The following is a 26,052-nucleotide window of genomic DNA, read 5'->3' as shown; positions in this document are numbered from 1 at the left end:
GGAAAAAAGAAATTCAATCACTCTAAGGGAGGGGAAAGGGGTGGGCTGTAGAAATATTTGACTGAAAATAACCTTCATGCTTATCTGAGTCCTGACAGCCGTTCTTGAACAGGAGCCAGGTTAAGCATGTGCCTGGGCCAGGCTCTAACAGCCTGCTCCTGCTCTCCCAGGGCTGCACTGCATCCCCAGACCCCTCTGTTTCATCCCCACTCACCTCCCTCTATTCATCACCATCCCCTTACTCGCCACAGCAGCCCTGCTGTATCCCCCAGTCCTCTGCTGGCCAAAAAGGCAGCTTGGGGCAGGTCCCTGTAAATCTTAGGGTCACCCCCATGCTAGTCATGAGTGATAGGACTATCCCCTTCCCAGAACTAAGGCCTATTTCTAGCAGAGCACTAGGCTATGGTGGGACAGGTAAGGTTTTTCTCACGTGGCTGTCAGCTGCAGGGAATATTGCATCCCATCCCACCTTACTGCTGGGTGGCTCTCAGGGCTGTCCCCTCTGGCAGGCTGGGCTGGGCTCTCTGCCTCCTCCCAAGCTCTACACTCTGGCTGTACCACCAGCTGGCCTGGGAGCACTCAATGAGGCCGTGGTGGAGCAGCTGGGGGTGGTTTGGCATGAAGCAGTGCAGCCCATCTCCTCACACTGAGACCTCCCACCACCCACCTTAGCAGAGCTAAGCTGCCACCCTGCCTCCAAACAGCATTTTTGTCTGCCTTCCTTTCCTTTAGGCCCTATATAGGTAGTTTTTTTAAGGTAGAATTTGGAATTCCTTAATGTCATCACCCAAATTCCCTTCCTTTCCTAGGGGGCACAAGAAAAGAGCAGAAAAAGCTCTCCCTGCAAGCAGGGTTGTTCTCATCCAGGCACACCTAAGGAATCCCCAGTAGAGATGACAGGGTTAGTAGATCTCCTCTTTGCTCTTCAGAATGCAACACCACTCATGATCTATGGAGCTGGTATGTGTAGTGAACAGGCTGGACACCAGTGTGGGAGCCAGGTGCTATTTCCCATCAGGTACGTTCATCCCAGATCACACACCTGTTTTGGGTCAAAGCTGCCCCAAGCTTGGTGGGAACCTACAAGGGTGCTGTCCCTCTGGGGAAACACAGTCCTTTGAGCTTATAGCCCCTCCACAAAGTGAGGCCCAAGCAGTCTCATTGTTCCTCTAGTCTTTTATTTCCTATGCACACCCACTCTGCCTCAGCATTTTTCCTGTCCCTGGAAGACATTAGGTTTTTCCACCAGACCATTCCCAGTTGCTCTTAGCAGGGCAGGTTAACTCCTTATCTGGTAACCCAGAATAGGCTTCCATTGCTCTCAAATTGGAGCTCACCTCACTGGAAATCCTGTGGGTGCCCTTCTCTCTCAACCAGCTGCCCTGCAGTTGCAGTGTCTGGCTGCTGCCTCAGCTCCCCAGGCCAGCGGGGCCCTGCAGCCTGTTCCTGGCAGAGGCTAAGCCTGCCTGGAGATCTATGCAACTCTCTAACACCAGGGCACATGTGATACTGGGATGACCCAAAGCACCAGGGCTGCTCTGCATGCTGAAGTGACTTGTTCTCTCACCAGTTGTATGCTGTAACTTCTGCTCCAAGTACAAGCACACTCCTTTCAGTTTTGTATTCCGCTGCAGAGAGAGACCCAAGCCCCACCTTCTCCATGCCTTGGTGGGGAGGAAAGTGCAGGCCTCTGGGCCACTTTGGATCTCTCACCCCTCTCTGGCTACAGTAGGGCATCCAACTCCCTCTCAGCTTTGGCTGAACTCACCCTCCTTGAACAGTGGTGACTGGACTCATACACAGTATTCCTGTTTAGTTTTATTCTTCTTCATATCTTTACAGAAAATGGCACAGAAATCACAGATTCTGGATGACTAGAAGTTGTTACAGCTCCATATCTCAAACACCTCAATACTGAATTATTTTCTCACTGTATATACATTATTTACACTCCATGGGCTATCATCTAACACGTCAAACGACCGCGGGACAAAGACAAACAGGGGTTGAATGACTGGGCTTAACCTTTGATGGAAGAAAAACAGTAGCTCTGGGGAAAGGATGCTCACAGCTGAAAGCAGGACAGAAGGGGTCACCTGGAAGTCACTGTCCTACAGCTTTCGGAGGGGGAATAGTGCTTTACTGCAATGGGAAGGTGATGGTACCATGGAGTGAGTTTGGCTGTGTGGGTCTGCATGTGCTCCTATGGGATGTATGTACACATTACAGGGTGTATCAGGGTGGATGTGCATGGCTGTCATTCCCTTTAACACTCAGAGGGTGAGCTGGACAAATTTAATTCAATAAATACATTAGGTGGATGTTGTTGTCTCACCTGGAATAATGTATTCAATAAATAAATTCACCGTTCATCCCCTCTGCAGGGGTGTAGGGTTTTGGTGTTTAGAGCAGTCAGACCAAGCTGTCCAGCCCTGCCCAAGACAGTGACATGGGCTGACGTCACCTCAGGGTGCCAGGGGGGACCAGGATGTTGTGCCTGTGGGTTAAACCCTCCTGTCCCTGCCAAAAAGAGGCAAAACATAACTGCTCTAAAGCTGCAGTCCCTTCTCAGCAGACCTCAGTGCTGGGCAGGGAGAGACCGATGGAAGGTGCGAACCACCCTCAATGGATAGTCATCACTTCATGCAAGCACTGCCGCGGGCTTGCCCTGCTGCAGCCTGGGCCAGAGGCAGAAGCGATGGCCAGGGGAAGGTGGCGTGTCTGCCTGGGGCACGGTGGGACAGGGCGCAAGGGGAAGGGGCCTGGGCAGCACTGGGCAGAGATGTGCACCAAGGAGAGGCATGGCAGCAAGGAACAGGCTTGCTTCAGGCTGGCAAATGGGGTTTGGGGCTGCAGAAGGAGAAAGCCCCAGAGCCAGTTGTGAGGCTGAAGGGAACAGAGCCTTAGTGTCATTGGTGGCAGTGATGATGTGACACTTCCCAGTCCCCCAAAAGGAAGGGGTGGGGGGTGAAGAAGGCCTGGTGGGGTGGAGGAGCAAGGGGCAGGGGTATTCTCAAGGGGAACAGGCAGTGGGCACCCCTGCCAGGCAGCCCCAAACAGAGAGACCAGTGCCCCTCTCCCTGGCAGGGGTGGCCGGGGACGCCTGGCAGTCCAAGGGGGAACGTGGCCCCCAGAGGACACAGTGTCTGTCGGGGCTGGCTTCTGCCACCTCTCTTCCCCCTAGATCAACTTCTCCTCCTTCTGCGATGAGTTCGACTTCTCCGTCTGTCTGTCATCCTCTGCCACTGCCGCCTCCTCCCCTGTCTCCAGCTTCCTGCCTGGGGCTGGGGTGTCCCCGGCAATGGTCCCCAGGACTTTGGTGCTGTGCTCCTGAGCTTTGGCCCTGAGGGCAGCAATGCTGTTTTCTCTCAGTTCCTCCTGGGAAATGGTGGTTTTGGGATCCGGACCCCTTTCTTCCTTGTCAGCTTTGTCAAGCTTGGGCAGGGCCTGGCGCTCCACCTCTGTCTTCCTCCCCGCCTCAGCCGCTGCCTCCAGAGACTTTTTGTGCATCCCTAAAAAGAATTGTTGGTATTCGGGTTTAGAAAAGCGCCTGGGCATGGGAAAGCCATCTTGAACTGAAAACAGCAAAGATAAAGAGAGGCCAGAATTAAGGAAAAGCAGAAACCCTCGCTTCACACAGCAGTCATGGCGAGCAACTTGCTCCGGCCCGCACGCGAGGGCAGCCCAGGCAAGGCGGCTGCCTGCTGGAGCAGCGCAGCATCTGTGGACTGTGGCTGGTCCCAACGGTCTATAATTACTCTCCCCTTCATTTCTTTCTGTGAACCTGAAGCTAACTTGTCCCTGCATGGAGATGAGGGTGTCAGACAGCAGCATAGTTGCCTGAGCTTCACCGAGGCTGGGGAGGGAGATCCCTCATTGCCTATTTCTGTACCAAACTACAACCACCCTTCTGCCTCTCTCAGTTGCACATGAACAAAAAGACAGCATAGCCCATCATCAAGATACCAGACACTAGTTTTGGGGCAGAACCAGCCTGGAAGGTCAGAAAGAAGGAAGTAAAGAGCGGGAGTGTGACAGGGTAGCTGCTACTTCCATGTCTGCACAGAAAACCAAGTGAAACCATACAGAAATGCAGCTTCCCTAGGTGTCATGACCAGGAGGAGGCAGCAGAGTGTTCCACCTGGAACTGGGGGCAAAGATGGAGCATTTGGGAGTCCTAGCACCCCATCCAGCATCACAGGGCAGGAGGAGTGAGACTGGGATGACCTCCTCCCTTGGGCAAGGGTTGGAGCCCCTGCTTCAGAGCTGGGCATGAAGGATGCTTGAGCCATAGGAAGTGAAGGTTAGCACCAGCCTGAGGGGGCAAGTTTGTGTCCTGGCCAGATTCTGCAGGTCAAGATCCAAGGTCCAACAGGAATTTGGGATGAGTGGTCAAACCCTATTGACAAGGGTCATTGGGGGACGGAGGCATCAAGGGCGGCAGGATGGGGGGCCCTTGCCCTGCTGCCCTTCACCTGTTTTCAGTGTGACTGATTTCTTCCTCACATCCCCCGTCTCTACCCATTCGCCATCCCCCATGAAGGCGACTGCTCTCTTACCCAGGAGCCAAGGGGCACAGGACTCCATGATGCCATCCTTGGCAGACTTGAGGATGGATTCGGGCAGCGGGATGGAGTGACGCACCATGGCACCGTAGAGCCCATACTCAGCCATCACACTGCTCCTGCCCCAGCATTTCTCCCTCTTCCGCCATTTGGCCCGGCGGTTCTGGAACCAAACCTGGAGCAGGCAACAAGGAGGGACATGGTTTTTGTGCAGGGAGAAGGCATGCCAGTCCCCTTCCCGTGTGGGAACATGCATGTACTTCTGCAGCAGGATGAAAGCAGATGGGTGGACGCTTATCCTGAAGCCAATACAACCACTTCCCCCATGCAACAGACATTGGGTATCTCTCCCTCCCTCCCCTGAAGGACTGGTGAGGGCCAAGTGTGAAAGCAGGTTCCATCCCTCTCCACAGGATGTAATTAATTTGCCATTGCAACGTCTTTTTTCTAGTGGCTTTTGGCTCTTGTGCCTGGGATTTTCTTTTATTATTTACTGTGTGTCTGAGCAGTGGTACAGGGCTGAAGGCAGCAGTGCCTGCAGGGAGGGCTGGGATGGGGGTGGATGCTCGAGAGAAGGGGGAAGCTCTCTGTGCGCTTTGCTCTGAATTCCCAGTTTGAAAAGCCCCTCATCTTCCCAGAAAATTGGCAGAATAATCTCTGAGCTGTGACCTGGGGGGCAGTGAGCAGAGAGGCAGGCAGCAATGGCGGGGAGGGGGTGATACTCGCAGAAATCTATTAGTGCTCTCTCTCCGATTTCCATTCCTCTTGTCTCCCTCGCCCTCCTCCCTCCCCGGCTCCCCTCCCTTCCCCCTGAGCAGAGGCATCAGCTTTAGATGAAAAATTGCTTGAGGTCTATTCAGAAGGAGGCAAAGGAAGAGTCAGCCCCAGGGGCAACCCAGGCCTGATTGAAAAATAAGTTAATTTCAGTTTGAATCGATGGGCCTCAGGCACTGAAATATCACGGGAAATTAAAGCAGCTGGTCCCCAGGGAACCACGCCATTGACCTGCGCTAATTAATGCCATGGAGTTACCAGGCCCCTCTCCGAGAGGCAGTCCCTCCCTCCCGGTGGACACCCCAAACACCTCCTCATTTAACTAATTAGACTGACAGAAAATTGGGTGTTAATTTGTTTAGGATTTTTTTTTTTCTTTTCTATTTTTTTCCCTCCCTTTCCCGGAAAGTACACGGCAGAATGGAAATGAATGTCGGGGTCTCTCTGGCAGATGGATGCTCGGGGTCACTCCGCAATCTTCTCCGACTTGATTGCTTGATTAGGTCGTTAGCACATTAAAAAAAAAAATTGCTTGCCGTCTGGCGCCGGCCTGATGAGTGGGATGAGGCGGGAATCGCCTGGGTAATTTATCTTTTTATACTGCAAAGAATTTGATTTCAATCTGCAGATATATGGAGGTGCCTTTGACACCTGTTTAACATTACAGAGCTGACAGCTTAACCCTCTCTTGTCCCCACCACTTGTCGCTGTGGGGGAGCTCAAGCTGCAGTGGGGAGCACTGGGAGTCTGTGCCGGTCCCCCAGCTCTGCCATGGGGGCCATAAGACTGATGCCATGGAGTGACGTCCTGGTCTCAGCTGGCAAGGCAATATCATCTCTTCTACCTGTGCAGAGGAGAACTGCCCAGCACTGAAGCCTTATGGTGGGGACAAAACTGCAGGGTAGGCAGGTGGCTGGCTTGCTAGCACTGGTGACAGCCAGCTTTCGCCTCTCCCAGGAGCCCAGCCAGCCTGCTCCACCAGAGAGCTCTGTGGAATGGGTGGGGTGGTGGTCCCACCAGCTGTGATCCCAGCTTCTCCCAGCAGAAGACACTCTGTGCATGTCGGAGAGGATTTTACCAGGCAAAGGAAGGAGGCTGCTTCACCACGTCACCTCCTCTGCATGATAAATGGTCTGATTTACACTTTCATACTGCTGATCTGTAACCCCTGGACCAGAGATTGCTGCAAAGACCCTCAGGAATGCAGAGCTTCCTCTCTTCACCCTCTCCTCCATGCCTGTGTGAATACAGGGGTTTGCTTGGCTGTGCAGTCAGCAGGATGCTGGCAGAGGGTCTCGCTCCAGGTCATGCAATCCTCCCATTCCCAGAGCACAGGGTGCAGAGCTGCAGGTGCCTCTTCACTGATGCTTTTACCACTTTCCCTTTCTCCTCCCTCCTGCCTTGATGCCTCTAACATCTTTCCCCACGCCTCACGCTCCTCTTCCCTTTTCCCTGGCCAGGTGTCAGCTTTCCCCAGCACTGCCCACTGCCTCTAAACCCTCGAGCATCCCCTTCTCCATGGCAGTGTTACGCAAATACTGGAAGTAGCAGAAGCTTTGCCAGCTGGCAGCCCAATTTTGACTAGAGCTGGTAGAAAATTTTCAATCAAAAAATGCTGATTCAATCGCACAGGAAAAACTGTGTCCAGCCAGTGAAGTGTAATCAAAATTATCTATAGCTTTCTTCTGAATGCTGTACTTTAATCTCAGTTACCTAAGACATGCAAAATCTATGCTTTAAAACCAAATGAGAAAATCAAAATTGCATCAACATCTCAGTAAGATCATTCTGAGATTTCCAAAACCAATTTTTGTCACTTTATGGGAATTTCCTCTTGGTTTTGATTAGGAAAAATGAAAGTTTGAAATCCCAGAATGTTTAACAGAACAGAAATCAGGAAGACTGACCATCTTGCTTTAATACCAGGAACTATATCTTCATCTGAGGCATGAAATTAAGTGAAACCAATGGTGCCCAGTACTGAGTATTACTGGGATCAGATCCCAGTCAAGCATCTCTGTGACAAGCTCATTCTGAGGAACACTGAGTGATGAGCTCCAGCACGGCACTGGCAGCCGCCATGCCACTTCAGATCACAATTGTCCCCTGTGTCCTGTTCTCATGATTTTGTCCTCACTCGGATGGCTCCATCAGTGGGGCTTTCCTCTAGGTGAAGATCTTACTGATTTCTTCAAATTTATCAATATGTTACCAAAATTTTCACATGCCTTGATTCTGAGCTGAATTACGTGGTGGTTTTAGTAATTCAGAGGTATTTTCAGCTGTGTGGTACATCAGCCACAACATCCAAATATGCAATTATTTATTATTGGCACCTCACTTTTCTGGGAGAGGGTTTCACCCTTGCACTTTACTCACCTTACACATTTCTTGTGGGTTTGGTATTCTTTGGCTGCTTATTGTCCTTGCTTGGAGATATCTACTCTACAGCTTCCTCCAACTCTGTAAAATTTGGTCTGCTTCAAACAATGTCTAAGTTTGTCCACATTTCCTCTTGCCCCTTCCCACCCCGTGGGTTGGCTCAGCTTTGTGAAACACTTTACTGATGTGGCTCTGCACCCTCCTTCTCACTTGTTTTCATCTGGTTGTCTGTTGCACAGCCCAGGGTATGGTGAAAAGACTGTGTTTCTGCTTCCACATCTCATGGGCAGTGGTGAAACCTTCTGATTAATTTTAGACTGAAGCATGTCATATGCTTGTGCAAAGCTGTCACAATCTGATGTGCAGAGGTGTCTTTTGGACCAACATGCTACACCTTAAGAAGTTTCACACCTCTTTATTTTCACACAAACACCCTTTGTGAAACCTGGGAAGCTTGTTCCAGGAAGTCTATCCTCCAAAAATGGACAATAGAGTAAAGTGGACAGGTTTGTCTTGCAGTATTGCAAAACCTTATAAATGGGAATGTTTCTAACTTTAATAATCACCTAATTCTCACCTCCAGTGCCCACTGTGAAAAGCAATAAAAGTTCAGGCACTCCGTACTTGACTACAGAGTTGCAAGTGTTTTGGAGTGGGGGTTTTGGAGTCAAGGCTGGCAAGGATAACCTCACCAGTTTCCTCCTCTGAATCACAAATGACGACTGATGCTTCTTCGGATTATTGATGATGCAGAAGAGCAAATTGTAGGAGGAGAAATCTCTCATTTTGCAAGGGGACATGAGACTTGACACGTCCTTGTTATCCACATTCATTATATTAGTTAGTTTGTTTACCTAATCAGTGCCTGAAACATTGTCTGCTGAAGAGAGAAATCTCCCTGCGGTTGGCCATAATCCAGAAATCTGAATTGTCAAAGGGGTATTTTAAAATCTATGGTGTTCCTGTGTATTGTTTCTGTTTTGTTTCAAACTAAAATTTTCCACTAGTGATACTCATTTTCTTGGCTGCTACTTTCCAAGCTAGGGTACAACGACAGGAGAATTGATATTGGAATTTTTTTTGTCTTACTAATATTAAAAAAAAAAAAATTATTTTCCCTGCCCAAGCATTCCTCACCTATTAAAGGAAAATTCCAGGCTAGATAATGGCGAAATTTTGCTTCAACAAATCTCTCATCCTGCCTTTGATACTGCATTCCAACAGGAGCCTTTCAAGGAGCGAGGTTTGTGGAGCGCAAGCCGATCCCAGCCCAGAGCAGCGCGAGCTGAGTGTCCACTAGATGGCCACAGGCAGATGCCCGTCCGCACCTGCGGACACGCCGACACGGACACACAGACACTCCAGCACATGCCTTTGCCAGGCTGCAGGGAGCAGCTGCACACAGCTGTTGGCAAAACAGCACCTAAGGCAAGGGACAACACCCCAATACCCCCAGAGCCACACTGAGAGCATCTCCCCCACACATGAACACGCAGGTGCCTATTCTTTACCCACTTGAAGCCCTTTGGGGGGTCAAGCTGCAGACCAGACAACACCTCCAGCTGCCCTCCACATCCGGGGCCCTGCTGCCATCTTAGCACTCAGTTTCTCCTGACTCCTACACCGCTCCCTTTCTACCTCCTCCCTCTCCAACCCAAGACTCAACAATGAGAGTGGTGAAAATGAAAACCCCCTCTGAAAAAACAGTGATGTCCTCGTCCTCATATCAGACAGGACCTGTGGCCCTGGTGGGGTTCAATGGGAAGATGTGAACACTGCAAAGAATAGCTTCATATCTTCCTTGGAGCATGTCCCCACCCCACCCATACCCATGAGCACTGGGGCTGTATAATGGACTGCCATGAGAGCATGAGTTCCAATTGTGCCCTGGGGCTTCCTCAAATCCTTCGGTTTTAGCAATCACTACAGAAAAGCTCCCTGACTGCTGGTGGAGACTGCACCACTTGTGTAAGCCTGGAAACAGTTTATTGCTGTCTTTTCAAATGTAACGTCAAAGTTATTGGTACTGTTTATGGTGACATCACTTTCTATGGCTGGTGTAAAGTGGTTATGAAGTTAAATGAGAGCAATAAAGGTTGCACATGGGCTGCATGGCTGATCACAGGACTCATCATCCCTCTTCGTGCTAAACACTGGGAAAGAGCTTGCTGAGCTCACTTCAGAAAGAGCAATTCCCGTACACAACATAGCAAGGGCCCTTCCTGATAAGAGCTGGATTTTTGTCCAACCCACTTGGCTAACAGGTCCAACCAGAGATACAAGATTAGCTGTGAGACAGCACTCATCCCTCTTGAATAAAGACATGATGGTTCATCCAAGCTTGGGTCTCCTCTAAGCTAAAAGAGTAACAGGGTGCTCATTGAATATGGGCTGAATTGGCACCCAGCAAAAATGTACATTATATTACCATGCCACCAGTCCTGCAGGCTAGGCCTGTCTCTGAATCCTGCTCTTAAAAGCACTACATGGGCCATGTATAACTTTTTGTTGCAATTTGTCTGACTTATGCAACCAAAGCTGTAAAATCCCACTTGACCAGGAAACATGTCTTAAACTGTGTTCCCTTGGTAAATCTGGGGTTTTCACCTGGCCTCACAGGGCACCATGTTTTTCCACTTCTTGTAACCTTTCAAAAGCAAACAGTTTCATTTGCTGCAGGGATCCCATCTCCCCCAAAGAAAAACAAGTGTGCACACGATGTGCAGGGTCAGTATGGTGAGATCAGTGGTTCAGCACACACTCAGTCTGTGCCTCACATCTGCACAGCAAGTGCATCTCTGAGACGTTGACTTCACTATGGCCACACTGTGATTCCAACTGATCAGTAGCTTATTTGGCCCTACAGTACAGGCTGCCATGTGCTGGGACCTGGCAGATCAACACTCAAATTCTTCTTTTCCTAACATGCTGAGTGAAAAACAAGAAAACATCAGGGTTGTAAATGCATGATAGTCACAAGAAAGCTGACAAGAGTGCAGTCATCATCCTAGTCCACACAAACCCAGGGAGACATCTGTCACTGCCACAAAGGGTGATAGCGCACATCCATCCTTTGGGTGATCACGGTACCTGACTCCATTAACCAAGCTGCTATCCTGCCTGCATTATTTCATTTTGCCTTCTTTTCCCCCACTAATACTGCTCTGCAGGTCCTCTAGCACCGAGGAAACCTTAGCATAAATCTTCATAAACATCCATGTGTAATGCACTCTGTGATCATGCAGGGACACGCCACGTTATCACTTTCATGCTAGAGAAGGTGAGTCAGGACAGTCAGAGGAGAAATGTCACATCCCCTTCACAATGCCTTTCAATGGGCACTGAAATCAGACCATGGGATGCCAGCATTCCTCTGAGGCTGTGGAGCACTGCCTGTGCTCTGGGACTGCCCCCTGCATGCCAGCATCAGCTCCATGGTGCCCTACCCTTTATCAGCACACACTGAGCAAAGGTGCTCTCTCACCTTCTCCAGAAAAAAACGTAGGCACCAGAGGCTGTGCACCAGCAAGAGACGGTGTCTGCAGTACTACCTGGTGCCCGCTGTTCCCTGAGATAAGGCACAAGCCCATCCCTGCTTGCATGGGGACAGTCTGCAAAGTCCCCAAGGGGTACAGCTCATGCTCACTAATGCACTGCATCCTTGGGCCATTGAAGCATTAGCTGGAAGCTATCTATACAAGCATGAAATTTTATAAAACACTGTAAGATGTAATCAGTTTTCATGCACCAGCTTGGGTGGACGTTCAGCACTCTACTCCCACCATGTCTGCTCCTGGCTCTACTTGTTCCTCAGCGCTGTGTACCCTTAACATTCTTTGGGTAATTCACAACTCCAGGGGTTTTCACATGACATCTTCCAGCTGCAGAAAGCTGACGCTCCAGGCACTGGCTGCTGCTGTGCCACTGACGCCTGCAGCCAACACCACCAGCTCGGGCACCAGCACAGCTGATGGTGTGACCTGCAGAGCTGGTGACACACAGCCTGTCCAGGGAAGCTGCTTGCACCAGGACAGCACATATGAGCTCACCAGCACATTTCCAGGTATCCCCATGCTTAGTCCACCTGAGCTAAGATCTCTCAGGCTGGGACCCTCCCTTACCTGTCACTTAGACACTGAGCCTTGATCTCAGTCATGGTCATCATATAAGCTGAAGAAGTTGATCCAGTCTGCTAACAAATGGCAGTTGTCATAGTGACAGTCATGGGGCACTCTGAGTTGGAAGGCTGGCAGTGAAGGGATCCAGAGACAGCAGAATGATGTGATGGACAGAAAGCAAGTTATCTTGGAATGGACATCACTGGCACACCTGGCTATGAGCAGTGACTGGCACAGGTATTTATCGTGCATGTTCACATGGATGGGACGGATAGATCCTTCCAAGAATTTTTTTTCTCAGCAACACTCACAGTTCAGCCCTCCCTCTGGGTGAGCCAAGCAGCATCTTTAGGAAGGAAAGGGTAGCAGAGTGAGAAGGTATTTCACCATGTGGATCCCGAAGCTGCAGGAGAACCAGTGCTTCCCAGAGGCCCGGGTGGGCAGCCTGGCTGTGCTGGCCTGCCTGAACAACACAGCTACGAGCTGTGACCACATACAAGCAATGCTTGGCTTGCATTCCCTTCCTACAATTTTGAAGAGAAAGCTGCAGCTGAAAGCTCTAATAACAACATTGCAGCCACAGTTTCAGCTCTGCCTTTGCTCACAGTTGGGAGCCTACCAGATACCTGCTGAAAGAGAAAATAGGGAGAAAAGTGTGCTTCTCACACCAGGCAGGTCCTAAACTGAACACCTCTTGCTGCTGCTCCCAGGACAGTAACACTCAGGGTAGACAGAAGAGCACCTAATGCTTTTTCACAGCCTCTGACAAAGTGACCTCTGGAAGGCATCTTTGTTGTAGGATACTGTAGAAACAGTTTGTTGTCCAGCTCAGTTCCTCTTTTCTGCTCCACAGAAGGACCTGCCAGCCTCATGCATGTGGAGATGGAGGTTCTTGATATGTCTGCTGAGGACTGGACTGCTCAACAGTGCCTGGGCAAAACCTGGCTCACAGAACACCCACAGAGAAGGGCAGTGAAAAGCAGAGCAGGTTTGTGCTCCCAGAGAAGAATCAGAAGAACTTGCTGAGATCTATCAGGGTAAAAGAAAAACACTACAGAGAGAAATAGATCCATTAAGAAATAAAGGGGAGAGTAAATTAACTGTGTGTCTAAAGTGCTTGTGTTATTGAACTGTTAGAAAAATCTCTATTCAAAGTCAGGAAAGGAGGAAAACTTTGTAATAAGGGGTCATTAAAGGAAAACATGAACGCAACCATCAGCTGGCTCCTCTGCCATCATAAGGCTGGAGAGGAATTAACTACTGAAATTGCTGGGATGACCAATTATTTTTTTAAAATCAGTTGTGAAAAGCTGCAGTGGTATCAGAAGAGAGAAAAGAAAGTTCATCATTAAGTGAAGGAGTGAATACAAGTGTTGCCAGCACAGGGATTTGGGGTAGTATTTCCAGAAGACCTAAAGTGATTGAGGAACTGCAATGCCTAAGCTAACTCAGAGAAGTAGTAGCCTTAAACTACTGTTGTTAAGAAAATGAGGGGATGAATGCAGGGAAGAGTTGTCACAGCCTGGCATCAAGCCTGCAGAGCCATTCCTGATTCTCTTGGACATGATGGGGAAAGCCTCTGCCAAGGCACTCCACAGAAATGGGCTTCAGCATATTTTGTTGCCCGCCTGTCTTTCCTCTCACAGGGAACTTGTGTGCCCTGATGCTTGAAGGTGTTGGATCCTTGCTGAGAGTGTCTCCAAACCATGGAGAGAACAAGGAGAGTCACTGTCAAGAGTCCTGTTTCCCTCCCAATACTGTGGAGGAGCACATCAAATTCACAGTCCCTTATCATGGCACAACCATAAACATCTTGCAAGAACAGAGCAGAAGGCAAGAACAGGCAAGTTTGGGTCTATTTGTTTTTCTGTCCCATTTAGAAAATTGGTCAGTGGCTAAAGCAACTCAGGAACTGAACATAGGGGGATAAAGCAGTACCTGGGTAAAGAAAATATTCATAACTCTATACCTCCACCTCTGTACTAAAAAGACCTTTTAAAACTGCACCTAACAACCCCAGCTGTAGCAGGGTAAATCCCACAATATAAGCAGGCAATCTGCATGGTCTAGCAACAAGCAGGAGAGTCCCCACTTCCAGTAAACTGAAGTGTCATTCCTGGGCCTCCATTTTCCTTCTTTTCTCCTGCCACATTTTCTTTCTCTGTCCAAAAGCATGTAGTGTAAGACTTTTCAGACAGGAATCCCTTTGGAAAGGCTTGCCTGGGCCCCTGCTCTTGCCCATCACCCAGCCCCTCTGTTTGCAGCTCTGGTAATTAACTTGTAAACGAAGTTCTAGCACATGGGCTGAAAACAGGCCATAGATAAAGGGTAATGAAAACAATCCATTAGAGAAAGGGCCAAATTAAACAACTCTTAATTGAAAAATGGAAATGAATATGAATTTCGATCAACTAAACAAGCATGTTATTGAAGAGGCAGAAAAGTGGATGAACTCCTAACATACCAATTAAAGACATGGAGGCAGAGATGCACCATACGCCACGAGAAAAACTCGTAATAATATTCTCACTAAACCACTAAGTTTGATTAGTTTTATTACTCTCACTTGTATACTTTCTACATTTCTAGAAGCATAGGGGAAGTTAATGACACTTATCTGGTATCACACAGTCATGGCTTGCCCCAGTGCACAGGAATTATTGGCAAAGGTAGCCAGCACTAGCTGCCCAACTATATTTTATGATTAACTGCTTGCAAGGCTCTTAAAATAAATATATTTTGAAATGGTTGGCTCACACAATAGCAACACTTTTGGCTTGTCCTTCACCTTGGTAATCTACCTCCAACAAGCCTAACCACTCCGGTAATTTCCTTCCAGCTACATGGTCCCCGTGAATGTGCTGTACAGAGATGCCAGTTGGAACCCACTGGCAGTGTGCCTCATGCTGGCCTTTCTCTGTTCTACATGTGACAGTCACCCAAAATTTTAACAAGAGTAGACAGGTCCTCACTTCTTAGAGTAATAGTGATAAGCTTAGAAAATCCAGCACCACCACTACTTTCTGCAGCACTAAGAAATCCTTTGGTGGCCATTCCAGGCACAGATTCAGGAAAGGTCACCAGCTGCATGGAGCAATCGCAGCATTCCGTACTCACACCATGGGATTCAGACTACAACTCAGCACTCTGCAGCAAGCAGGAAAAGCTGGCAGGAGAGGGAGAAACCAGGGCTGCTAAAGCTGCATAAAACTGATTTTTCCTTCATGTTTTCTGTCATGTTTCTTGAGGGGACTCTGTGGGTTCACTCCTGAGCTCATACTCAGTGCAGTACAGGATCCTCAGGCCTTTTCAAATTATGTTCACCTCTAAATAGAGAAGCTTTTTGCAAAACTGAAGCAAGGTAAGCCTCTTGTCCTTGCAAAATACTCTTGGTACTTGCTTCCCTCTAAATGACTACTCCTCCTGATTCCTCCATCCCTGTTCAACTCCTAAAGAGCTTCACAGTGATACTGAAATGTGTTAATCTGATAGATAAACCAATACTTTTTCAATTAGAGATTTAGTTGACCTTGTTTTGTTTTTAGCCAAAATTGGCCTCTTAACTGCCTGTCAAAGCCTGTTGGATGCACAATCCCCACTCCGCACACACAGCACCAGCCTCTTCTTGGGATTCCTTTTGCTTATGAGAGTAATTTTATTTGTCCCAAAATTTGTCAGCCAATAATTACTGTACAATCTTTTAACAACAAGAACTGACAATATTAACAGTTTTATTACCTTTTAAAATTTATTATCTCCCTTAACTCTAATGTCCCTGGAATAGCAGTCAGGATCTTATTTTTTTGAAACACTGACTAATCACTTTGGTTTGATCAGTAGGAGACATACTTTAAGGACAGACATACTCAATCATTTCAATAATCCCAAATCAAACTCTTACTGAACTTTGTTACTGAACTACTCTGTTTAAAGTTTGGAACTGTTACATATTAATAAATTCAATAGGGTTAACTTATCTAAAATCTACACATTACACTTAAGAGTATTTTTTATGAGAAACAGCTATTTAAGTCAGATGTTGAAGTATTTGTCAGCCTCAGGACATTTTTAATACTTCATAATGTTTATTAAGGATATGTTTCCCCACAGGAATCTACTTACCTCTCTTGGATTTTACAGAATAGTCTGGGTTTATTCCAATGCTGGCAGTTCAACTCCTACAAATATTCTTTCAAATACATTGATTAATGTGGTCTTTTTCAAGTACCTTCCAAAATGGCCACAGTGACATCTGATCTGACTTATGCATACTATCTCACTATGAAAAAAATTATTTTCCCATGCTGCCCAATGGGAGGATGCTCATTTTCCTTCCAGGAGCAGCCAGCTCACTGTGGGAGTAAGACACACACAGTGTGTATCTGCCTTGGAAAAAAATACACTTTCATCTTCTCTTTAAATGGAGGATTTGAATAATTTTTCCTGGATTCAATGTTCTCTTAAACCAGCAACTTTCCTGGCCTCTGACGGCTATTTGTGTTGTTCTGCTGAAGGTTTTTCCTGCAAGCAGTTCCTATATATCATTCTTTCAATTGCCCTCTTTGAATTTCACTTTCACATCAAATTTCATAGGTGATTTACTTTCTCTTTGACTAATACCTCCTAAGAAATAATTCCATGAATGAAAACAAGGGGTAGATATCACTCTTAGGTGAGGATCCAGTGGGAAACTACACGAAATGCTGTAGAAGTCCACAACATGTGATGCTCACAACAATATTAGAAAACACTTTCATTAATGACCTACAAGAGGGAGAGAGGAATGTTGAAAGATGAGAGGAACTGCAAGCTACAATGAAAATGGAAAACTATAGAGCTCCCTCAGGCAGCTGGAAACTCGTGCAAGGAAAATAATGCAACTATGTGAAATTATAAATATTATGAAGATGGGAATAAAGATTCATTGTAAGCTGTCTCTTCCAAGGGGCATTAAATGATGCTAAAGGATTCAAAGCAAGATTTACTGCACTCCGGCAGTTCTGCTGCAGAAATTCTTGCCATGGGATATTAAGATATTTTAAATCCCAGGAGACTGACAAAGTACTCAGTATCACTAGATAGCTGCCCTGTGTAGCATCCACCTCTTGCCAGTGTCAGAGCTGTTAGGTCTGTTCTTATGCTTGTTAGCCAAAGTTAACAAAATTACATACGAAACCCAGAACACTGAAGGGAAAATCCCAAGCATAAAAAAAAAAAATCTGTCTAAAAGAAGTTTGAAGTGACTGAATTAGACAAAAAGAAATAAACAAATAAGGAAGCAAGCAGACCAGTGCTAATCCAAGGCTATTTCTGCAAGGGCCCACAAGTCCAGCTGAACTGGTGTGAACACACCCAGCATGCGGCTGTAGGCATGTGGTCCCTTATCTCCAGGAAGGCTGACAGGCAGGATGGGCTTCATATAAGAACAACCACATGATTAAGAGATGAGCATGTGATTTATGAAGGATGATTTAAGGAAAGATCTTTGCAACTTGCTTAAGCAATGATGAAAAACAAGAGTGACAGCCAGGAGAAGAAATACCTTAGATTTATTTAAAGAGTGTGAACTTTATAACCGGGGGAAAGAATTAGGGTCATAACAAAAAGGTCTAAAGTTGGAAAGGAATATAAGGTAAAATATCAAGAAGTATGATCACAATTGGGAATCACCTTGCCATGGCTTGTCACACACAAAAAGGAAATTTCATAGAATGTGTGGCAAGGGACAATCGATTGCTGACCTATTGGAAGGAACAGTGGTGCTCAGGACTCCTATGTGAGCCTGATGCTCACCCTGGCAGGGTGCTCAACAGATGCTACAGAAATTCAGTTGTTTCTCATTATTTCCCCTTTCATGATCAGCAAAACTTATTCACAAGCACTTTCTTCTGGAATATACGTGCTCTTAGTTACGCCTGATGTTCAGAACAGCCATACTTTGGGGTGCTTCTGCTGTCCAAGTCTAACCTGATCTCAAGAGCAGAGGGGTCACAGTAAGGAGCCCTCCTAGGTTTAAAAGCTGCAATACAAGAAGAGTAGGCAGTCATTCATTAGTCAGCTGCAGAATGACTGGGCAGACAAGTCAGTGACAGCCAAGATACTTTACCCACTATTCATTTCCGAATCAGTTAAAACACTCAGCACTAGAAGGGTGCTCGGGGTGCTGAAGCAGTACATGCACTGTCAGCTCTACACTGCCTGCCATAGCATCTCACTCCACCTCACACATAGTGAATGCTCAGCTCTGGCCAGAGAAATCGGGCCTCTGGAGTTCAACATACATGGTGCCACTAGATGAACCTCTTCCTTGAAAAGGTCTTTCAGGGGAAATCAAAGGATCTTCTTTCCAGCCCAGCATTAAATGGTGGCTGTAGGCAACAATAAACTCCCAACAGTCTCTCCTCTCTTGACTTGATGTCCTACAGGGTGACAAGTGGAGAAGTGAACCTCCATCCAACTCAGTCTTTCTAGAGGCAGAGCATCGGGGCTTGTTTCTCAGAGCAAAATCCTAATGTACCAGGTAGGATTTCAGATGATGGGCCATTATTTCTGAAGACTAGTGGAAATCCTGTTAGCACACAAGCTATCAACAAGCTGTTAGATCAGCAGGAATCCTGCCAGGTCAATGGGATAAGCACAAGTTACTTTTATAAAAATGTCATTTTTGATGGAGCACAAGAATAAGGGTGGTGAGGGGGGCTCAGGAAGAGGGGAAAAAAGGCTACACTTTTGTTTTAGAGGATCTTCCTGTCCCTGCATGGGGTCATACCTCAGCAGCTTCCAGCATCAGCGTTATCCTGCTAAGTGCCCTCTGAGCTACATTCCAAACCCACAAGGGAGCAGCCTCCTGGGCCATCTCTTCAGCAAAGAAAGAGCACAGGCTCAAGATGCAGCTTGGTGGGTGCTGGGCATGCATGAGGCATGAACAGAAGGAGGAACCATGGAAACGAGGGCCCTCCCAACACCGCATGGCACACAGGACAACATCTCTTGTAGAAACTGCTATGCACCAGTCACAGCAACCAGCCACTGCCACTGTGTGGAGAACCAGGACAGTTTAACTTCCAGCCAGACCAGAACCACCACTTGCACCACCTGCTCAAGGCTTGGCCATTACAAACCTGTGCCTTATGTAGAAACCTGATGGGAGCAAGTCATGAGGCAATAGAAGCTACTGGAGCCCACCCTCATGAACATCATGTTCACTCTGTCCAGTGTGCCTCCCACACTGTAAACAGCAGCTGTTAAGTCTTCTCCAGCTTTCTCACTGTAATGCATGCCAAAGGCTGGTCCTGGCACAGCCCTGCAGCTCAGGCTGCTCCTTCCTGCTGGAGGGTTCACCACACAGCAGAGATATTCCACACCACCTTGTTCTACCTCCTCACAGTGGCATGACAGGACTGACATGCAGTTAAAACCTTAATGTTAAAAGCTGTTAACTCAATAAAATTTAACAGATTAACAAAAAAAATAACAAAAAAATATCCCCAGAAACTTTCAGAGAAACTTCACTTGAGGAGGCAAATACAGCCAAAGTGCAGACATGGTGCAAACATCTCAGTGGGACTCACCCACCATTCCCACACTGCATCCTACCCACAGCTGTACTAGCTGCCTGTGCCATCCCTGTGCATCCTTCTGTGGCCAAAGGAGCAGAGATGAGCTCTTTCCCTTCAGCAATGCCCACCCAGACATGGTCTCTTCTTGCCTTTACCAAGACCTTGAAACGCCGTCATCTTTTTTTGCGCACCTGTTGTCCTTCTCTGATTTAGGATTCCCTCTGTTACACACACCCCAAATCACTGGTACAACACACCATGCACAGCACATGTCGACATACAAACACCAAATACAAATCTGCCAAGAATAGCTGATCTGTCTGCCCACCCATCAAAAGCAGGAGAGTGGACAGCCTGGGGAAGTTTATTCAGAAAAATGTCAGCCTTCCCATGCCACTACCTTTTCTTCACGGAGCGATAAGCATGGCTGAGGGCAGCACAATAAGGGGGTCCAAGAGATATGATTACCTGTATCCTGTCTTCTGGCAACTCTGTTTTCATGGCCAACATCTCTCTAGCATATACGTCAGGATAGTGGGCCTCATTGAAGGCCTTTTCCAGCTCCTCCAGTTGATATGATGTGAAGATTGTCCTGAGGGGAGTAAAACCCTTTGATCAAAAACAGGAAGCAGCAAAGATGATGAAGAGTCAGAGAAACGGACACTGAAACCAGTGAAACCTGGGTAACCAGCTAACACATAACTTTTCCCCACCTCCTGCATTTCTGCGCACAAAAGGTCAAGTGCCAGGGTGAAAGGAGAACCAGAAAATGCCAGAAGACAGCATTTTTAACAGTTACAAATCACCTTCCCTTTCAGGGACTTGCCTCTGGAGACGGACCCTCCCCAGCAGCAAGCACCCGCAGCGATGGCAGCTGATCTTACATCTCAGACTCTGCTGCCTCTTGTGAGGATCACCACACTGAGATGAAGCAGCATCTCCTCAGCACCCTGTCTGGAGAGGTGCTGAGCCCTTTCCAAGCTGCTGGTCCTTAGCCTCTTCAATCTCCATGAGCAAATAATCTTTCACCTTCAGTCTCAGTCCTTGGATGAATTCTCCAAATGTTTTCTCCACCCTAACCCACCACTTTTCGTCAGTCTTTCCCCACAGGAGTCAGGACCAGCTCCCTTCCTCTGCCTTTACCCTGGGTGCTTCCATTCCGACATCTCATTAGCTGCTCCCTGCCAGTTCGCATTCCCCCATTATCCTTTAGAAATCCTCCTGGACCGCCCTGGCAGGCGGCAGCCCAGCCTGCCTCTGCACAGCCAGTTCTCAGTTCGGGACAACCAAATTGAAAAATCAGCAGCTGGAAAGCCGAGACAGATGAAAGCCCTTCTCCAGCAGATGGATGAGAATTCTCGGACCACTTCCAATCCCTGAGGGTTTAAACTCCCACCCTTCAACTCCTCCAGTACAGAAAGCACAATTTTTGATAAAAGCTAACAATACTGCAATGGCAAAAAAACCCCAACCAACAAACAAACAAAAATCCCCAACCAAACAAAAACCAAAACAAAAAAGCAACTAAAAAGCCAAAGCAAACAAAAAACCTCAACCAAAAAACCAAACCAAAATAAAAGAACCCTCAACCCAACAACGAATTGCAGCCTTTGTGCAAAGTAAATGAATAAATATTATCCATCTAAGAAACATGTATCTGCCAGAAGGAAAAAGGAAATAGAGTCTTTTTCTAAAATACACTCAAATTTCAGAAAAGCCTTTCAGTTCCAGAGAGCATAAACAGAAAATCTAAGAAATATCCTCCGCTATACAGAATGAAAAGGATTCAACCAGATCAATAATATTACTAACAAAAGCAGCATGCAAATGCAAGGGACCTGCCTGCAACCAGACCCTTCTTTAAATTCACTCTTAAATCCATTCTCCTTTCAAACAGTTTTTCTTCAACTTTGACAAATCTGTGAACTCTAGGGACAGCAGAGACACACTGAATCATGTATTTTCTCTCTCTGGGACCACAGGGAAAATTATTCCAATTTTGATCCAGTTTAGATTTCAAGCATTTCTCTCCATCTTCCTCTGACAAGAGAGTGGAAGCCTGTCCAGGCTCACCGGCAGCAGGGTTTTGCTGACATTCAGCTGAAGTTTCCCCTTTTTAGCTCATCCCCGGGTAGCCCCTGTCCCTTTTGCAGTTCACAATCCACTGCCCCTTTTGGTGTTTTTTATCCTGCAGCTATTTGCAGGCTATTGACCAGTCATCTTCCAATCCTTCCTTGGTTCAACTAGAGGTCTTAACTGTTTAGTACAGAATATACAACTGCAGCCAAACATTGCAGGTCTGTTTCCGTCTAGAACCAAAACCAAAACAAATCTGAATTTCGTTTCCTATCTTTCATCCAAATCGGGACCTGTACACCAGTCCCAGCTGTGTTATCACCCAGCCCTGTCTGGGGCGTAAAGAAAATGAGCTCATACTTACTCCAGAGCACTCAAACTGGGAACATTTGCCTGGGGAGGAGGCACGGATTTGGAAATGAGCCCTCCAGACCGAGTCTCCTGTTGCACACATAGCAGGATGTCTCCTGGGATAGTCGGTCTCCTTCCACCCCTCATCCTGCTAAGCTTTCACTGGAGCATCTTTTAATCCACCTTTCCTGCATCGTGGCAGGATTGACTTAATTATTCCTAAATCACCCTCAGTGGATGGTATTTGGCCTTCCTTTGTCCTGGCGCTCTGGCCACAGCAATGTCAGAACCCAGCACAGGATTTTTCGTTTCTGTTTATAAAGTGCAAACGAACCAACTCCATTTTAACTGTGGGAGAAGTCGGGCAAAGTCTATTACCCTGACCGTACTGAGAGGAAACCAAACCCCAAAGTGGATCTTCGTTTCCTTAAACAGTTTCCCAGCCTTCTTCAGCTTCTTTGCAGGCTGTCTCTGATTCCCAACTATTTAATCTATTGGCAAAATATATTTTTTTACACAATAAAATGTTTAAATTATTGATAGGAATTCTGTCTTGCTGACAGCCAATATTAAGATTGCTGTATGTGGAGCTGGAAACGGCTTTTATTATTTCTGACAGGTTGACGATTTTTCCGTTCCAAACACTGGTGATCCGCATTCCACCTAGATGCTTATGTGCTGCCCAGAATTGCGACTCGGGATACCTGGATCCGCAGCCAGAAAAAATTAAATAAAATGACACCTGTGGTCGAATCCCCCGCTCCCTATAGGCACGTCCCCATATCCGATTTATTTTGGACGGGGAGGAAGAAAAAAGGGAAGAACACGGTGGAGAAGCCGCAGGGGCGCCGCGGCGCTCCGGCGGCCGGGGCCGGGAAGAGTATTTTGCTCCAGGCCGGTGGCCGGTTTCCTGGGAACTGGGGCGACGGGAGCGGGCGGGGTGGCCGCCGCTGTCTTACCTGTGCCGCCTCTTCTTTCGTTTCTTGCTCTGGTTTAGGGAGGATTTGGACATTTTTCGGTCGCTGGAGGAAACATCCTCGGAATCTGCGGAGAGACAGGCAGCGGCTGTGGACTGGGGCTCCCTCCCCGCCAGAGACCCCCCGGGTAGGGCCAGGCCTGCCGGCTCCGCTCCCTCCGCCGGCTCTGGCCGAAGATTTCGTTGCGATCGCGCCGCGGACGGGCCCCGACGCCGGCCGCTCCCTCCAGCGCGGCCCCGGCGCCGCTCCCGATCCGCTGCCGGTGCGGGCTGCTCGGGGCGATCCGCCCCAGCCAGGGAAGGCTCCGGGCCGGGACCGGGCTCTAGCTCTCGCCCCTCTCCACCAGAGTCGTTTGCTGAGGCTGCTGTTGTCTCGCTGCTAAAACGCAGAGCCCGGCGAGCTCAACCAAACCGTAGGAAAGAAAACGGGAAAGCTGCAGTCCCCTCTCCGCGGCCGGACAACCGCGACCGCCTGCCCCAGCCCGGGGATCCCGGACTGCGCCGCAGAAACACCGGAGCGGGGAGGCAGAAATTGAGGTTTATGGAGCTATCAGCAAAAACAAGCCCCGGGAGGAGATGGTGCCTATCCGCGGCCCCCTGCTCCCCAGGGATGCCACGGCCCGGGGGTGTTAAGGGCAGGGTGCCGCCGCCTTTGGCCCGAAGGAGAAACCGGGGGATGGATCAGGGACCGGTATTTCGATGCGCGCTCCGGCCGCGCTCCGGCCCCACTCCTGCCCGCGGCGCCGCACCACCTGCCCGGCCCCGGCCCGGCCCCGTGCTGCTCGGCGGGCCGTGCTGCGGGCGGGAGCGGCAGGCACGGCCCGGGACGGGCGCCGCTGCCGGAGGGAGGCTGGGGATTGCCCCCGGAGCCAGGGTCCGGCGGTGCTGCTTGCCGCTCTGGGAGGACCCGAAGCGGCCTCGGAACGGGGCCTGCAGGCAGAGTTGTGGGAGGCTGCTGCCGTCTAGGAAAAGGATGCCGAAAGACGTCTAATTCTCCGGCAACGACACGGGGTCGCGGGGGGCCACTCCGACGGGGTTCCGCGCATCCCTAGGCCGGGCGCCCCGGGCCACGCCGTCAGACCGCGGCCGCAGCCCCGGACGGGGGAAAATATGGTCCCGCCCCCCCTTTCTCCTCATCCTCGGGATCGAAACGAAATCTCCCTTCCGCCGCCGAGCAAGTGGCCTCCCGCCGGGACACCGGGTGCGGGCGGCGGCGCTGGTGGGGCGCGGAGGGTCCCCGGGGGCCGGGGACGTGCCTACCTGAGCTGGCCGTCTGGCTGCTGTCCAGCTGCCCGGGGGCCCGGGCCAGGGGCTGCAGGTGGACGCTCTGGGGGTCGGAGAGCACCTCTAGAAAGGTGGGCTGGGTGTAAAAGCCGGGGATGCCGCCGGCCCCGAGTAGCCCCATGCCCACGCCGCCCACCCCGGCGGGACTGAGCACGGAGCGGGCCGCCAGCAGGTGCCCGGCGGGCAGAGAGTCCAGGGCGGCCCGAGGGTGCGACGGCGGCTCCTTGTTCAAGCCCAGGATCTCCTGGATGCCGAAGCCGGTGCAGCGGGGAGGGGTGGGCCCAGAGCTGGACTTGACCCCAGCCGCGGGGGGCGGCGGGGGCGGTGGCGGGGCGGCGGGGGCGGCGGCCGCGCCGTCGGGCTTGGGCTTGCTGGGCAGGCTGGGGACCAGCGCCGCGCCCGCTTTGCCCGTCATGCTGCGGCCAGCGGTCCCTGGTGCCCGCTCCGGGAATGCCTGGGAGCCCCCGGCTCAGGCCCCTTTTATCCGCCCAGCCGGGAGCCCGAGCGGGGTCAGAGCCGCGCAGCCAATCACAGGGGCCAGCCGCGATTAGGGATGCCAAAAACCCGGCACCGGCGGCGGCGGGGCCGCTGCTCGGCGGGCTGGGGCCGGTGCCCGCCAGCGGACTGGGGCTGCCGCCCGCCCCTGCGCAAAGAAGGGCCGCCCCGGCCCGGCCCTGTAGGCCGCGGCCCCGCTTCGCCTCCAGCCGTGCTGGGGAGGTGGGGTTAGGAAGGAAGGGAGGGAGGGATGGAGGCATCCCTGCTTTCATAAAACACGAACGGCGTGGGGCACCGGCCCTGGAGGAGAGATGCGCAAAGCTTCTGTGTAGGGAAATCGCGGACTCTCCGGCTTTCTTGCTCATCTGATATTCTGAGATAAATAAGAGGTTATAAGAGAAATTAGGGACCTCAGAGGAAACCCAAAAATTAAAACTGAACAGTTCTCCTTGAAAATATAGAGCTGGAAGCTTTGCATGTTGGAGAAACATTCGGCTTCATGCCATCAAAGGAGGTGAAACAGTTGCTTGGACTCTCTAGACACCCATGCCCATGAGCACGGTTTCTGAACCACACAGTTCCTTGTTAACTTGCCTTTCATCACCTGTGGGCAAGATGTCACACACCTCATCCCTGCCAGCATTACCCCAACCAAAGACATTAAACTAAGAGAAAGCCTAAGACTTGCCCTGTTTTACTCAACCTGAGGCAAGAGCTCCACCACAGCGTGTGCTGCAATAGCGGTCAATAGTCCACAGCGTGGCTCCTGAAGTCTGCTCATGGGGCTAGTTAATCAGAGGAATACCAAACTGGGACTGTAGCTCCAGATCAGCCTCCTTGTCAAGTGATTTGAAGTAGTTCATACAAAGTTAATGCTCTGACCACTGCCAGGCTATAAAGGTATAGACATAGGGTCTTTGCTAATATATATTGGAGTTTCTTATATATCAGTACTTGTATTTCAATACCTCTCTAACTAATTTCTGGCAATATTTTCACCCTGTCTTGACCAGAAGAAATTCTGTCTTTATTTGAGCTTTCCTCAGCTACATGACTCAGATGGTTTCTTGGGGAGAAAAACATAAAAACCTCGAATTCTCTCCCATTTTTCTGACCCACCTCACCCTTTTTCTTTTTCCATAGTTCTTCTGCCTTATGCTTGATGCTGAGCTTTTCCACTTCTACTTCTCCCATTTCTTTTTGCAAATCTGTCCTTCATCCAGGGCACATGTATTGGGCTGACTTGGTTCTTTCTTCAGTCGTGACTTTACTTCAGCCTTCTCCTGTGTCCATGGACAACTTGAATCCCAGTAGAGGCAAAGTCTGTTGTTGCACCCTTAGTCTCTAAAGAAGTGTCACTTCTCCTCCATTTCTATTAGAGAAGCATGTTTGTTGTCTCTGTCAGCACTAGGTTCAAAGCTGTATTTGTCTAGACAGACCTCAGTGGATAAAAATGCCTTATAAAAAAGATG

The 26,052-nt window shown here is 49.3% G+C and overlaps 1 protein-coding gene across 2 annotated transcripts; it reads right to left on the bottom strand.

Moving 5' to 3' along the window:
• Nucleotides 1-1,800: 1,800 nt before the first annotated feature.
• VSX2 (visual system homeobox 2) lies at nucleotides 1,801-24,678 on the bottom strand. Of its 2 annotated transcripts, none has more exons than XM_042048081.1 (5): nucleotides 24,062-24,678; nucleotides 22,785-22,869; nucleotides 19,867-19,990; nucleotides 4,560-4,740; nucleotides 1,801-3,575 (listed from the first exon to the last, which is right to left on the bottom strand). In XM_042048081.1, the coding sequence occupies exons 1-5, from the start codon at nucleotides 24,498-24,500 to the stop codon at nucleotides 3,181-3,183; spliced, it is 1,224 nt and encodes a 407-aa protein (XP_041904015.1). In that variant the 5' UTR covers nucleotides 24,501-24,678; the 3' UTR covers nucleotides 1,801-3,180. The 2 variants fall into 2 exon arrangements, with proteins under 2 accessions (XP_041904015.1, XP_041904016.1); XM_042048082.1 differs by having other exon boundaries at nucleotides 1,801-3,512; nucleotides 24,062-24,672.
• Nucleotides 24,679-26,052: the final 1,374 nt, after the last annotated feature.

Source organism: Corvus kubaryi, unplaced genomic scaffold (assembly GCF_017639235.1).
Source record: "Corvus kubaryi isolate FWS band 111438036 unplaced genomic scaffold, C.kubaryi_AGA036_p1.0 66, whole genome shotgun sequence".
Taxonomy (NCBI): domain Eukaryota; kingdom Metazoa; phylum Chordata; class Aves; order Passeriformes; family Corvidae; genus Corvus; species Corvus kubaryi.
The sequence above is the reverse complement of the archived record's forward strand: the minus strand, read 5'-3'. Positions and strand labels throughout refer to the sequence as shown.